This window comes from Nematolebias whitei, chromosome 11 (genome assembly GCF_014905685.2).
Source record: "Nematolebias whitei isolate Nwh7 chromosome 11, NemWhi1, whole genome shotgun sequence".
In the NCBI taxonomy this organism is placed as follows: Eukaryota; Metazoa; Chordata; class Actinopteri; order Cyprinodontiformes; family Rivulidae; genus Nematolebias; species Nematolebias whitei.
The window spans coordinates 12508580-12520943 of NC_056508.1; the positions used below are offsets into that span (position 1 = coordinate 12508580).

General features: G+C 45.2%; 1 protein-coding gene across 1 annotated transcript in view; it reads right to left on the minus strand.

The window, feature by feature from the left end:
• Positions 1–12364, minus strand: part of LOC119416613 (trypsin-3) — a 42310-nt gene that overhangs the window by 12066 nt on the left and 17880 nt on the right. The window contains exons 3-5 of the mRNA XM_037683803.1: positions 5463–5604; positions 5092–5358; positions 3826–3982 (exon numbers count right to left, since the gene is read on the minus strand). Of these exons, the coding sequence (XP_037539731.1) occupies positions 3826–3982; positions 5092–5358; positions 5463–5604 (566 nt within the window). The remainder of the gene's footprint in view (positions 1–3825; positions 3983–5091; positions 5359–5462; positions 5605–12364) is intronic.

A 12364-nucleotide genomic window follows, 5' to 3' on the forward strand; every position in this document is an offset into this window, starting at 1 on the left:
ATCCAAAGTATCGGAATCAGGTGTTCCAATCACTTCCATGGCCACAGTGTATAAAATGAAGCACCTAGGCATGCAGACTGTTTTTACAAACATTTGTGAAAGAATGGGTCGCTCTCGGGAGCTCAGTGAATTCCAGCGTGGAACTGATAGGATGCCACCTATGCAACAAATCCAGTTGTGAAATGTCCTCGCTCCTAAATATTCCACAGTCAACTGTCAGCTGTATTATAAGAAAATGGAAGTGTTTGGGAATGACAGCAACTCAGCCACGAAGTGGTAGGCCACATAAATGGACGGAGCGGAGTCAGCGGATGCTGAAGCGCATAGTGTGAAGAGGTTGCCAACTTTCTGCAGAGTCAATTACTACAGACCTCCAAGCTTCATGTGGCCTTCAGATTAGCTGAAGAACAGTACGCAGAGAGCTTCATGGAATGGGAGATCCTGACCTCAACCCAATAGAACACCTTTGGGATGAATTAGAGCGGAGATTGAGAGCCAGGCCTTCTCGTCCAACATCAGTATGTGACCTCACAAATGCGCTTCTGGAAGAATGGTCAAAAATCCCCATAAACGCACTCCTAAACCTTGTGGACAGCCTTCCCAGAAGACTTGAAGCTGTTCTAGCTACAAAGGGTGGACCAACGTCACACTGAACCCTATGGATTAGGAATGGGATGTCACTTAAGCTCGTATGTGAGTCAAGGCAGGTGAGCAAATACTTTTGGCAATGTAGTGTACATATACATACATATATACATACATACACACACATTAGGTAGATAGATATATAGATAGATTTGTTTTTTGTTTTTCAAGTTTTGTGTTAATTCATTATTTGTTAGATTAATAGAAAACAGTGACTAAAGTTTACTCCAACTGATTTATGATTGTTTTGAAATATGAATTCTGTTCCTTTCCTGTCCACTTCAATTTTTGCAGTTTTATGTTGAACCCTGATAATATGGAATAAATATATTTTTTAATTATTCTACACTTAGTAACACATAATTTAAATTTACTAAAAGCATCAAGGATCGACTCTGAGGCCCTTCTAATTGACAATGACTCAAAGCACGTACTGGAGACAACACAGGAGTGACTCACCGACTCCACTGTGATTGTCCTAGAGTGGACAAGGCAGAACCCTGACTTAGAACCTTACCAAACATTTCTGAGACCTGAAAACATCTGTCCACCAATGGTCCCCACACAACCAAACGGTCTGAGACAATCTGCAAAGTAGGACAGTAGAAAATGTCCCAATTCAGGTGTGCAAAGCATGTAGCAATAAATGAGAAAATAAAAATAAAAAACACTTTGGTGCTTCAACTCAGGACTAAGTAAGGGGTCTGAATACTTCCAGTATGTACAGTAGATGTGACATTTTACTTTTTATTTTTGCTAAATTTACAAACTTGTATAATTTTTTGTTTTCATTTGAATCATTATGAGTACTGACTAGATAATTTGTTTTAAACAACTGCAACAAAACAAAATTGTAAAAAGAGAAAAATGCCCAAATTCCTTCTGGAAACCATATAGATAACCTAACAACACTGACTGTGTGTGATCTGTCTGAGCATCCTATCAGATCTGTTATTAAAGATAAAAAGGGTGATAGCAGGCCTTCAAGCTCAAATGTCAGCTTTACCTCTTAACATAAAAATGAGACACAGTTTCTGAAGGATAAGTAATTTATTAGTGTGTATAAAACAAGAAAACATTACAGTTAGTACTGCTGTTTTAAGACACACAATCCCTTTTCCTTCACCAGATTCCAAAAGTTTGCCCAACTCTCACTCTTCAAGGTGCCTTCTGCATAATGGTTGATTTATAACACTACGGCTCCATAAAAGAAATACCCCAAAACCCAAACTCAGTCTTACCAACAAAAATAAACCCCTCCAAAAATAAAACGTACATTCACACACATACAAACACTATATAAACACTATAAAATTAGTTGTGTTCATTTACTTTCAACTTGACAGAAACAACTATGAGTGTTTTTATGATTGCTGTTGCAGTGATTACATTCATTTTATTGACAGATTGTTTGTTATGTCATGAAATGCTATAAAAAACCCATTCCTAAAACCTGAAATTGCATCCACACAAGAATTTCTTGTCTAAACAGTGACAAACTCAAAATGTTTGTGAGATCTTAGGAAATGATAAATGCTCACAGTGGTTTCTTACCAAAATAGATGCAAATAAAAATTCCCATTAAATTTATTTTAAATGTTCTTTATCATTGAATATAGGACTCAGTAAAATATTGCAGTTGTTCACTAGAAATCCATGAATCACACAATTCCTTGGAGCGTGCATCAATCAGACTGGAACTAAAAAGGTCAGGAGTCCATTGAAGGTACATTTTGCTCAGCAGCCATTAAGCACAATGACGTTTTGAGGAAATCAGCAAATATTAGTGATCATTTCTAAATTTTTGCATTTTCTTTATGTCAATTTCTGACCACAGCTGATAGCAAAAATTCTAGATTTAAACTAGTCCCCATGTTGGGGAGTTTATATTTGCGTGTACAATTCAAACCTGTAGAGATGTGAGCCAGTAAACGTGTTGAAGCCATACAAAACTATTGGCTGACCTAGTGGCATATTTTTGTTAGGTGGCAAAAAAGAATGCAATAGCAAGATTTCAATCAGATGTACATGTGGCGTTCTACATGGTGAATAATAGCCAGAGGAACTTTGGGTCACTGCAGTCTTGGAGAAAACTTTTAGGAAGGGCAGGTCAAGGGAACACCAAATTTGCCACAACGTTCAAATACTGATTCAGTGACACCTAAAACTTTACGAAAAAATAAGAAATATGTTTTAACCATGCAAAGTCTAGTTGTAGAGATAACTGCTGTGACATAACAACTAAGAAATAAACACAAATGCTAAAGCTTTTTTAATGTGGCAGTTGAGCTGATGTATCTTCATTGGACATTTGAACTTTAGTCCTGGTCTTTTTATCCACACGTACACGTTGGGTCATGCAGTCCAGTAAACTATATGATAATGTGTTTGAGAGTTGTAGCAATGTAGCTAGTTAATTGTTATGTTTTAAATCATGAGTGCACTTTACTGCCTTTTAGACATGCATCATGAACCTTGAAAAGCTGTTGTTTTGAGTGACAGAAATATGGCACTTTTGTCTTGATGTTTTGGAAATTTGGTTACCTGTTAGCATTTTCCAGTTAGCCTGAAGTTGTTTGGTGGATTTATCCATCACTGGTTTAGTTTAGGAAGCACTTTATTTAGATAAATCCCTGGCATGACTTCTTTTAAACATAAAGAAATGGCTTAATGTTTGGGTAAATATAAAGGTTGAAATTGCTACTTTTATGCCATTTCAACATAAACAATAAACAGGGTTAGCTTAGCGCAAGGCTAGCAAAAATCCCATTTTCCAGTTTTTACTTCTTAGCTTATCTATGTACTCACAACCAATAGTCTTAAACTGTTGCTTTATGTTTAACATACACATCGGTTAGCTACAACATGATGACCAACCACTAAACATGAAGATCAAGTTTATCGTGCTTTTTTATCAAACACTACTTATGTCCTGCCAAGATAACAGTTTGCATTTTTACTCATTTTACTGGCAGTGGTCCTAAAGTTATAGCTGTTTGATGTAGATACATGATGTCTTTTATTCAACCCCATCAGCAATTTGGACTATTTCCCAAAATGTAGACCTATACCTAAACTCATAAATGCACATGATAAATTGAAATTAGATCAAAGAAGGCCCAAGTAAAATAAGAAAGTCAAGGCAGCAGTGAGTTAGCACTGCGCTCTAAATAATATTACATTTGCTGTAGTAGCTAAATATGGTGGTGTCTATCCATCTGCGGAATTTGGACATGGCTGTGTAGACTCCAGGAAACTGTGCCTCGGCACAACCTATTCCCCATGACACCACTCCATAGGCCCGGCCATCGCACACAAGAGGGCCGCCTGAGTCTCCCTGAAAAAAAGAAAAAAAATCAGACAGACAATAAGCACACAAAATAAAGATCTTTGGTAACACTTTACGATAAGGTCAAAAATGGCTAAATCATGTCATCTGGACCTGTTTCTTTAAGTGAAGAAACATTTTGTCCCCCATCCAGAGGACTTTGTCATTCTGTGGCCTGCCAACCAGATCTGTAACCAGTACTTACTGGGGAACACACAGCCAAGCCTTATTAGGGGACTACTGGTTAGTTACCTTGTAAATGAAGAGGAACTAATCAAGAACTAATGGATAGTTACCAAGGAAACCAAAGAGAAACTAATCGAGAGCTAATGGGTAGTTAAACAGTACTTACTGGGAAAAACACAACCAAGCCTTAAGATCTGATCTTAGGTCATCTCTGATTCAGTGGTTCCTTACAGAACAGCATCAGCAACATCAAATGCATGAATGCTTTTTCCAAAAGGTATGCTATTTGACCAAACTTCACAGTGAACTGCATCTTGTATCCAGGTCTGATTGGGGGTTTTGCAGCCTACTAATATGAGACACCAGTATGTCCATTTGTTCTGAAATTGGTATCATTACAATATTGTCGCCTCTAAGACCTTCAAGCATGTGCACTTTTATTTATTTTTTACCACTCGTGATGGATGCCTAACCTTTTGTTGTCAGTGAGTGTAGTTGCAATGAAATTCAGTTTTAGTTGTGTCAGAATGTTTTTCTACTGCAATATAATTGTGAATGTTTACGTTTTAGTTTACTGCTTCAAATTACTGCTATAAAAAACATTGCTCTAACTTCATGACAAAATTGTACTATAACAAAAGTTGCATTAAAAACAACAAACAGTTTTTTGTATGCTTTTGAATGAAATGAAAGTTGATTTGTGGCTTTTGTGTGCATTACCAAGCACAAATACACCAACTTAACATTTGTAAAAGGCTGGAAAAAAACAACAAAAAAATAATAAAAGAGGAAAGAAACATTGAGTAGTGTAGAGTAAAGCCAATGCAGAAGTCATTACTTTTTTGTAATGAAAGATACTGTATATTTAAATCCAGCGCATTTTGTAAAACTGTCCTTATCTTATTTCTGCAGAAAATTACAGAGGACCTCACCTGACAGGCATCCTTTCCACCCAGATCATAACCAGCACACATCATGTTTTCTGTGATTCTACCATTAAAGGATGCAGAGCTGTTACATTTAGCTGAGGAAATAATGGGAAGTGTCACGGTCCGAAGGGTGGAGGGAATCGTGCCCCCAGTGGGGCTGGTATATCCCCATCCTGACACGCGACACGTTGTGCCCGCTGGTATAGCTGCGTCATATCTGGGCAGCAGAATGATGGAAACATAGTCGTTCAGATAGACGGGGGACCTCAGCTGGAGAAAAAGTGGGTAAAGTGTTAGGTGAACAAATAAAGAATCAATGACTAAAACCAATAGGATTAGAAAAATAAAGAAGACAGAAGGTTCACGTTATGTACCTTAATGAGCATGACGTCGTAGTTGTTGGTTTGGGAGTTAAATTGAGGGTGTGGCACCAAAAACTGTGGAAAGACTTCTTGTTCTGTGCCCTCGTAAACAGACAAAGAGTAGTCTCCTGCCACTACCATCATTCTGTCGACCCTGCAGGGAACAGAAGAGTCATTTTTTACGCATTTTCTATTTGCATCAGGCGATGTCTGTCATTTATATATATAAATAAAATCTGTTTTTGTCCTAACAGCTAATCCATTCCTTTCTTAGGGTGCATTCACACTAATAATAATAATAATAATCATCATTTTATTTAAAAAGCGCCTTTCATGACACCCAAGGACACTTTACAGTAAGAACAAAGATCAACAGGAATAAATTACATAAAGAATATAAAATACATACAGAATATAAAATGCATAAAGAACATAAAATACATACAGCAAAGTTAAGGATAAGCGAGTCTAAAGAGATGTGTTTTCAGAGCAGTTATGAATATAGAAAGAGAGGTGGTGTTTCTTAAGTCAGGGGGTAGAGAGTTCCAGAGATGAGGAGCAGAGCAGGTGAAGGCCCTGCTCCCCATGGTGGAGAGGCGGGCAGAGGGTACATGGAGATGTAGTGAAGAGGAGGATCTGAGAGAGCTAGAGGGGATGGAGATGTGTAAGAGGTCAGATAGGTACGGAGGGGCAAGGTTGTGGATAGCTTTGAAAGTGAGAAGAAGACTTTTGAAGATGATGCGTGATTTAACCGGGAGCCAGTGGAGCTGCTGCAGGACTGGAGTGATGTGGTTATAGGAGGAGGTTTGAGTGATTACATGGGCAGCTGAGTTCTGGACCAATTGCAGCTTCTGGAGAGATTTGTTGGGGAGGCCATAAAGAAGGGAGTTGCAGTAGTCAATCCGGGAAGTCACAAGACTGGGAACAAGGATTGTGTGAGAAGGGCGGAGACGGTTATTACTTCGGAGATGGAAATAGGCAGACCAAGTGACGTTGTCGATGTGTGAAGTGAAGGAGAGAGTGGTGTCGAGGATGACACCAAGACTCTTGACCTGAGGCGAGGGGGATAGCAGAGAGTTGTTAAGGGGGATGAGAAGATTTTCTGATTTTGAAAGAGAGTTTTTGGTACAGACAAGAATGTTTTCTGTTTTGTTACTGATTAGTTGCCTCCTCAGTCTAATGGCCATCAGGTGTGGGCAATTAGCGGCCATCTTGGAGTAGGAGCTGCAGGCAGTGGTACTCTTACAGTACCCCCCCCCCCCCCCCCAAGAATCGCCTCCAGGCGACCTGAAGCGCTTCTCGGGGTGATTCTTAAAGAAGGAGGTGATGAGGCTGGGGTCGAGCATGAAAGACCGGGGAATCCATGACCTCTCCTCAGGACCGTACCCCTCCCAATCGACGAGGTACTGGAATCCTCGGCCCCTGCGTCGCACGTCGCGGATGGATCGGACAGTGAACGCAGGGTGGTTGTCGATCAGGCGGGGTGGAGGAGGGAGGTCAGAGGGAGGACACAGAGGGCTGGTGAGGACTGGCTTGACCTGGGGCACATGAAAGGTCGGGTGGATCCTCATGGTCCTGGGGAGCTGCAGCCTCACCGCAGAGGGGCTGATGAGCTGGATGATGGGGAATGGGCCGATGAAGCGTGGTGCCATCTTCCGGGGGGTGTCCTTGAGGGGAATGTCCCGGGTGGACAGCCACACTTCTTGGCCCACCTGGTAGTGAGGGGCCGAGGAACGGTGATGGTCAGCTGCTTTCTTTGTCTGGGTGGCCGTGCGGAGGAGTGCGGACCACACCTGGCACCAGACCCTACGGCACCGTCTGAAATGATGCTGCACGGAGGGTACCGCGCAGTCTACCTCTTGGCCGGGGAACAGGGGAGGTAGGTAGCCTAGGGAGGCTTCGAAAGGAGACAGGCCAGTGGCGGTGGAGCGATGGGTGTTGTGGGCGTACTCAACCCAAGCCAAATGGTGACTCCAGGCTGACGGGTCCTTTTCTGCCATGCAACGCAGGATGGACTCCAGTTCTTGGTTGGCCCGTTCAGCCTGGCCATTCGACTGAGGATGGTAGCCTGAGGTGAGACTGGTGGTGGCTCCCAGCATCCTGCAGAAAGAGCGCCAAACCTGGGACATGAACTGTGGTCCGCGGTCCGACACGATGTCCAAGGGGATACCGTGCAGGCGGACCATGTGCTGCATCAACAGGTGCGCCGTCTCCATCGCAGAGGGGAGCTTAAACAGAGGGACGAAGTGGACCGCTTTGGAAAAGCTATCGATTATAGTTAGAATGACCGTGTTATCTTCAGAGGGTGGAAGTCCGGTAACAAAGTCCAACGAGATGTGGGACCATGGATGACTCGGGGTGGGCAGGGGTTGCAGGAGGCCGGAGGGGGGTTGGGTACCCATTTTATTGCGGGCGCACGTGGGGCAGGCGGCAACGAACTCTCATACGTCCGCAGACATGGCTGGCCACCAGAAGTGAGTCCTGGCCAGGGAGATCATGCGGGTGGAACCCGGATGACACGAGAGTTTGTTATTATGAATCCAGTGTAGTACCTTTGGGCGTAGAGCGGTAGACACGAACAAGGTTCCAGGGGGGCCGCCACCCGAGTCCGGTTCCACCTTCCAGGCCTCCCTGATTTCCTCTTCGATGGGCCACGTGAGGGCCCAAACGATGCAGGTGGTGGGAAGGATGGTCTCCTCGGTCTCCGTGTTGTCAGGGGGGGCAAACTGGTGGGACAGCGCATCCGGCTTGACGTTTTTGAGCCTGGCCTGAAAGTGAGGACGTAGTTGAACCTGGCAAAAAAATGATGACCATCGTGCCTGGCGGGGGTTCAGGCATTTAGCGTCCCGCAGATAAGTCAAGTTTTTATGATCGGTCCAAATCAAGAACGGGGTCTCCGTGCCCTCCAGCCAGTGCCGCCATTCCTCCAGGGCCAGCTTTACTGCCAAGAGTTCACGGTTTCCCACGTCGTAGTTTCGCTCTGCTTGGGACAAGCGTTTTGAAAAAAAAGCGCAGGGATGGACCTTGTTGTCCTCCGAGGATCGTTGGGACAGCACCGCCCCTACCCCTGTATCCGAAGCGTCAACCTCGAGGACAAACTGTCGATGTGGATCAGGGTGGGAGAGGACGGGCGCAGAAGAAAATAATGTTTTAAATTTAAGAAAAGCAGTCTCAGCCTCAGGTGACCATATAAATAGTCTGGAGGTAGAGGTGAGCTGAGAAAGTGGGGCGGCCACTCGACTGTAATCTTTAATAAAGCGCCTATAAAAATTTACGAAGCCCAGGAAGCGTTGCAATTGTTTCCTGGACTCGGGGGTAGGCCACTCGACCACAGCTCTTGTCTTTTCTGGGTCGGTCTTGCAGTGGCCTCCCCCAAAAATGAAACCAAGGAAGGGAACCGAGGGTACATTGAATTGGCACTTCTCGGCTTTCACGAATAACTGGTTCTCCAGTAACCTCTGGAGGACCTTCCTTACCTGTCCCGCATGCAGAGAGGGATCACGGGAAAAAATTAGGATATCGTCGAGGTAAACAAACACAAAATCGCCGATGAAGTCGCGCAATACATCGTTCACGAGGGCCAGAAAAACCGCGGGGGCATTTGTTAAACCAAAAGGCATAACTAAATATTCAAAATGGCCGAGGGGTGTTTTAAATGCTGTTTTCCACTCGTTGCCTTCTCTTATGCGAACGAGGTGGTAAGCATTTCTCAAATCCAATTTAGTAAAAATGGTGGCAGACTGTAACTGCTCATGGAGAGAGTTGATTAAAGGGAGTGGATATTTATTTTTAACAGTGATACTGTTCAAGCCACGATAGTCGATGCAGGGACGTAAGGTTTTATCTTTCTTGGAAACAAAGAAGAAACCTGCACCGACGGGAGACGTGGAGGGGCGAATAATACCAGAGTCGAGGGACTCGTTGATATATTCTTTCATGGAAACCCTCTCGGGGCCCGAGAGATTATAAAGTCGGCTAGACGGCAAGGGGGCGCCAGGGAGTAAGTCAATGGCACAGTCATAGGGACGGTGAGTAGGGAGTGATAAGGCTCTCTGTTTGCTGAACGCCAACGCGAGGTCGTGGTAGGCAGTGGGAACAGCGGAGAGATCTACCTCCTCACTAGGAGGAGTGACCACTGGCTGCCTGGCGATTGCGGAGCGTAGACAGTTTTTAAGGCACTTATTGCTCCACTTCTCTACTCGCCCTAGCTCCCAATTAATGTCTGGGTTGTGTGTCTTCAGCCAGGGAAAATCTAAAATAATCTGAGAAACGGAGGAGTCAAACACAAAGAAATCAGTCATCTCATGGTGGTTGCCTGAGATGATTAAGTGAAGCTCGATGGTTTTTCGTTGGATGAGCGCCAACGTTTCACCAGTTACACCGGAAACAGAAATAGGAGTGATTTCGCGAGTGGGTAAAGAATATTTGTTGACCAGGTCCGAACTGATGAGGTTCTGTTTGGCGCCTGAATCAACCAGGGCCAATAAGGGGACACGAGAACCGTTTATTTGAATAACTGTGGGCAAGAGGAGTTTAAATGGGGAGGTAAGAGCTGAGTTTCCCACCAGTATCTCCCGCTTTACTGGTGGGCTTGCTCGTTTCCCCCGAAACGGGCAGAGAGGTAAATAATGACCGGGGTTGCCACAGTAAATGCAGAGGTTAGCGTTTCTATGGCGCTCTCGCTCTTCAAAAGTCAACCGTGTTCGCCCAATCTGCATGGGTTCTGGCTCGGGAGGCACGGGAAGTTTGGTCTGGGGAGACAAACAAGGAGGATTAATAACCAGGGACGTTTGCATTTGATAACTTTCTTTCGCTGTCTTAAAATAACTAGGTTCACATGAAGGGGCCGCGAACCCGGAAGTGGAAGGTTTCTGGGGGTTGTAGTCCCGTTCTCGCCTCTGTTCCCGGAAGCGGTCATCAATGGATATGGCCATTTCGATTAGTTGGTCGAACCCTTTCGGTTCGTCTCGTGCAGCAATTTGGTCCTTTATCTGGTCGGAGAGAGAGTTCAGAAACGCACCTTGGAGAGCAAGTTCGTCCCACCTCGTTTGAGTCGCCAGGATCCGGAACTCCAGGGCGTACTCAGAAACAGGACGGCGGCCTTGACGTAACCCCAGGAGAGGTTTCACTGCGTTAGAAGCTTGCAGGGGGCGATCGAAGATCCGTCAAAACTCCTTCAGGAGTTGGGGGTAAGTAGCCGGGGGATTCACGTGGGACTGCATAAAAGAATTAGCCCAGCGAAGGGCGTTACCTTTGAGAAGGTTAATAAAGTAAATAATTTTCGCAGAGTCTGTGTGGTAGAGAGACGGGGCTCCCTCGAAAGCGAGTCTGCACTGCAGCAGAAAACCCCCACATTGGTTGGGATCTCCGGCGAACAGTTCAGACGGTTTGACGAGCAGCTGCTGACCATGGGAGGTTGCGACAGGTGCCTCACGAGGGACGCTGGGAACAGGCGGGTCGGTCGGATCTGGAGGAAGAGGAGGTAGAAGCTGTTGTTTGAGGGAGTAAATCATACCTCCGAGTTCCTGCATGTTGGGCTGGGCCGCACATTGCTGGGTCAGAACCTGTTGCAACATTGTCTCCAGTCTGGAGATCCGTTCCACCTGCGAGATGGCGGTTGTCTGTTTGCTCCCGGTCTCATTCTGGGTCTGCTTTGGCTGGAGCATTTCTGTCATAACCGTGGGGAACCCAGATTTGTATGAGACCCGGAACGAGACAGACTCAGGTGGATACAAAAGAACAGTGTTTATTTACAGGTGAAATAGTATACAGTTCTGGTGCAGCTTCTCTGCAGCTCCTGGAGGAGGTAGAGGAGGACAGTCAGAACGGAGGTGGAGTTCTTAGGAGCTGATATTTTGTGTTCTGTGAATCTCTTACAGTTTGGTCCAGAGGCGGGTTCCAATCCTCCAAGAGAGCTCCAGAGAGTCCAGAGAGAGTCCAGTAGCTGGCAGGGCAGGCACTGGCTGGATTAGAAGCACCAGGCAAGGGAGATCGAGACACAAGGGAGGTTGAGCCAAGGAGGTACCCAAGGGGGTCTACAAACCAAGAACAGGCCACGAGGGAGTCCGAGGGACCAGGAACAGGACACGAGGAGTCAGGAAACCAAAGGATCACGAGGGGTCCTTTTAACAAGCCGAGGAACCAGGAAACACATGGAAGGTGATATGCTCCAGCGAAGAGTAGCACTGGACTGCAGCCTTTTGTAGCCGGGACGCCTCCTCAGTCTGATGGCCTTCAGGTGTGGGCAATTAGCGGCCATCTTGGAGGAGGAGCTGCAGGCAGTGGTACTCTTACACAGTCATTTTTCAGCGTATGCGAACTGTAAAATAAGATGGAGTATTATTGTCCTGTTCCTGCTGGCCACGTTCTACTTTGTAGATAAAATAATTGATAAGCATTGCATCTTGGTCCAGAGTCTTCATTTGTTCCTGTCAATATTTCTACAAAACCTTTCACTGTGAACAATGAAGGTTCTTACATGAATGCACCCCAAGCAAGCCCCTTCTTCCATGACCCCTCTCTCCCAACACACACATATATATATATATATAGCACTCGTCCTCGATGGACAAACGCAAACCCTCTTATCTTACTTCGTCTTTTTTCTGAATAATGACTCTGGATGGGCAGCACGGTGGCGCAACTGGTAGAGCTGCTGCCTCTCAGCGAGCAGGTCCTTGGTTCAAACCCCGGTCCAGGGGCCTTCTGGGTGGAGTTTGCATGTTCTCTCCGTGCATGCGTGGGTTTTCTCCGGGTACTCCGGTTTCCTCCCACAGACCAAAAACATGCATGTTAGGCTGATTGGTAACTCTAAATTGTCCCTAGGTGTGAGTGGGAGAGTGAATGGTTGTTTGTCTCGTTTGTCTCTATGTGGCCCTGTGATGGACTTGTGACCTGTCCAGGGTGTACCCTGC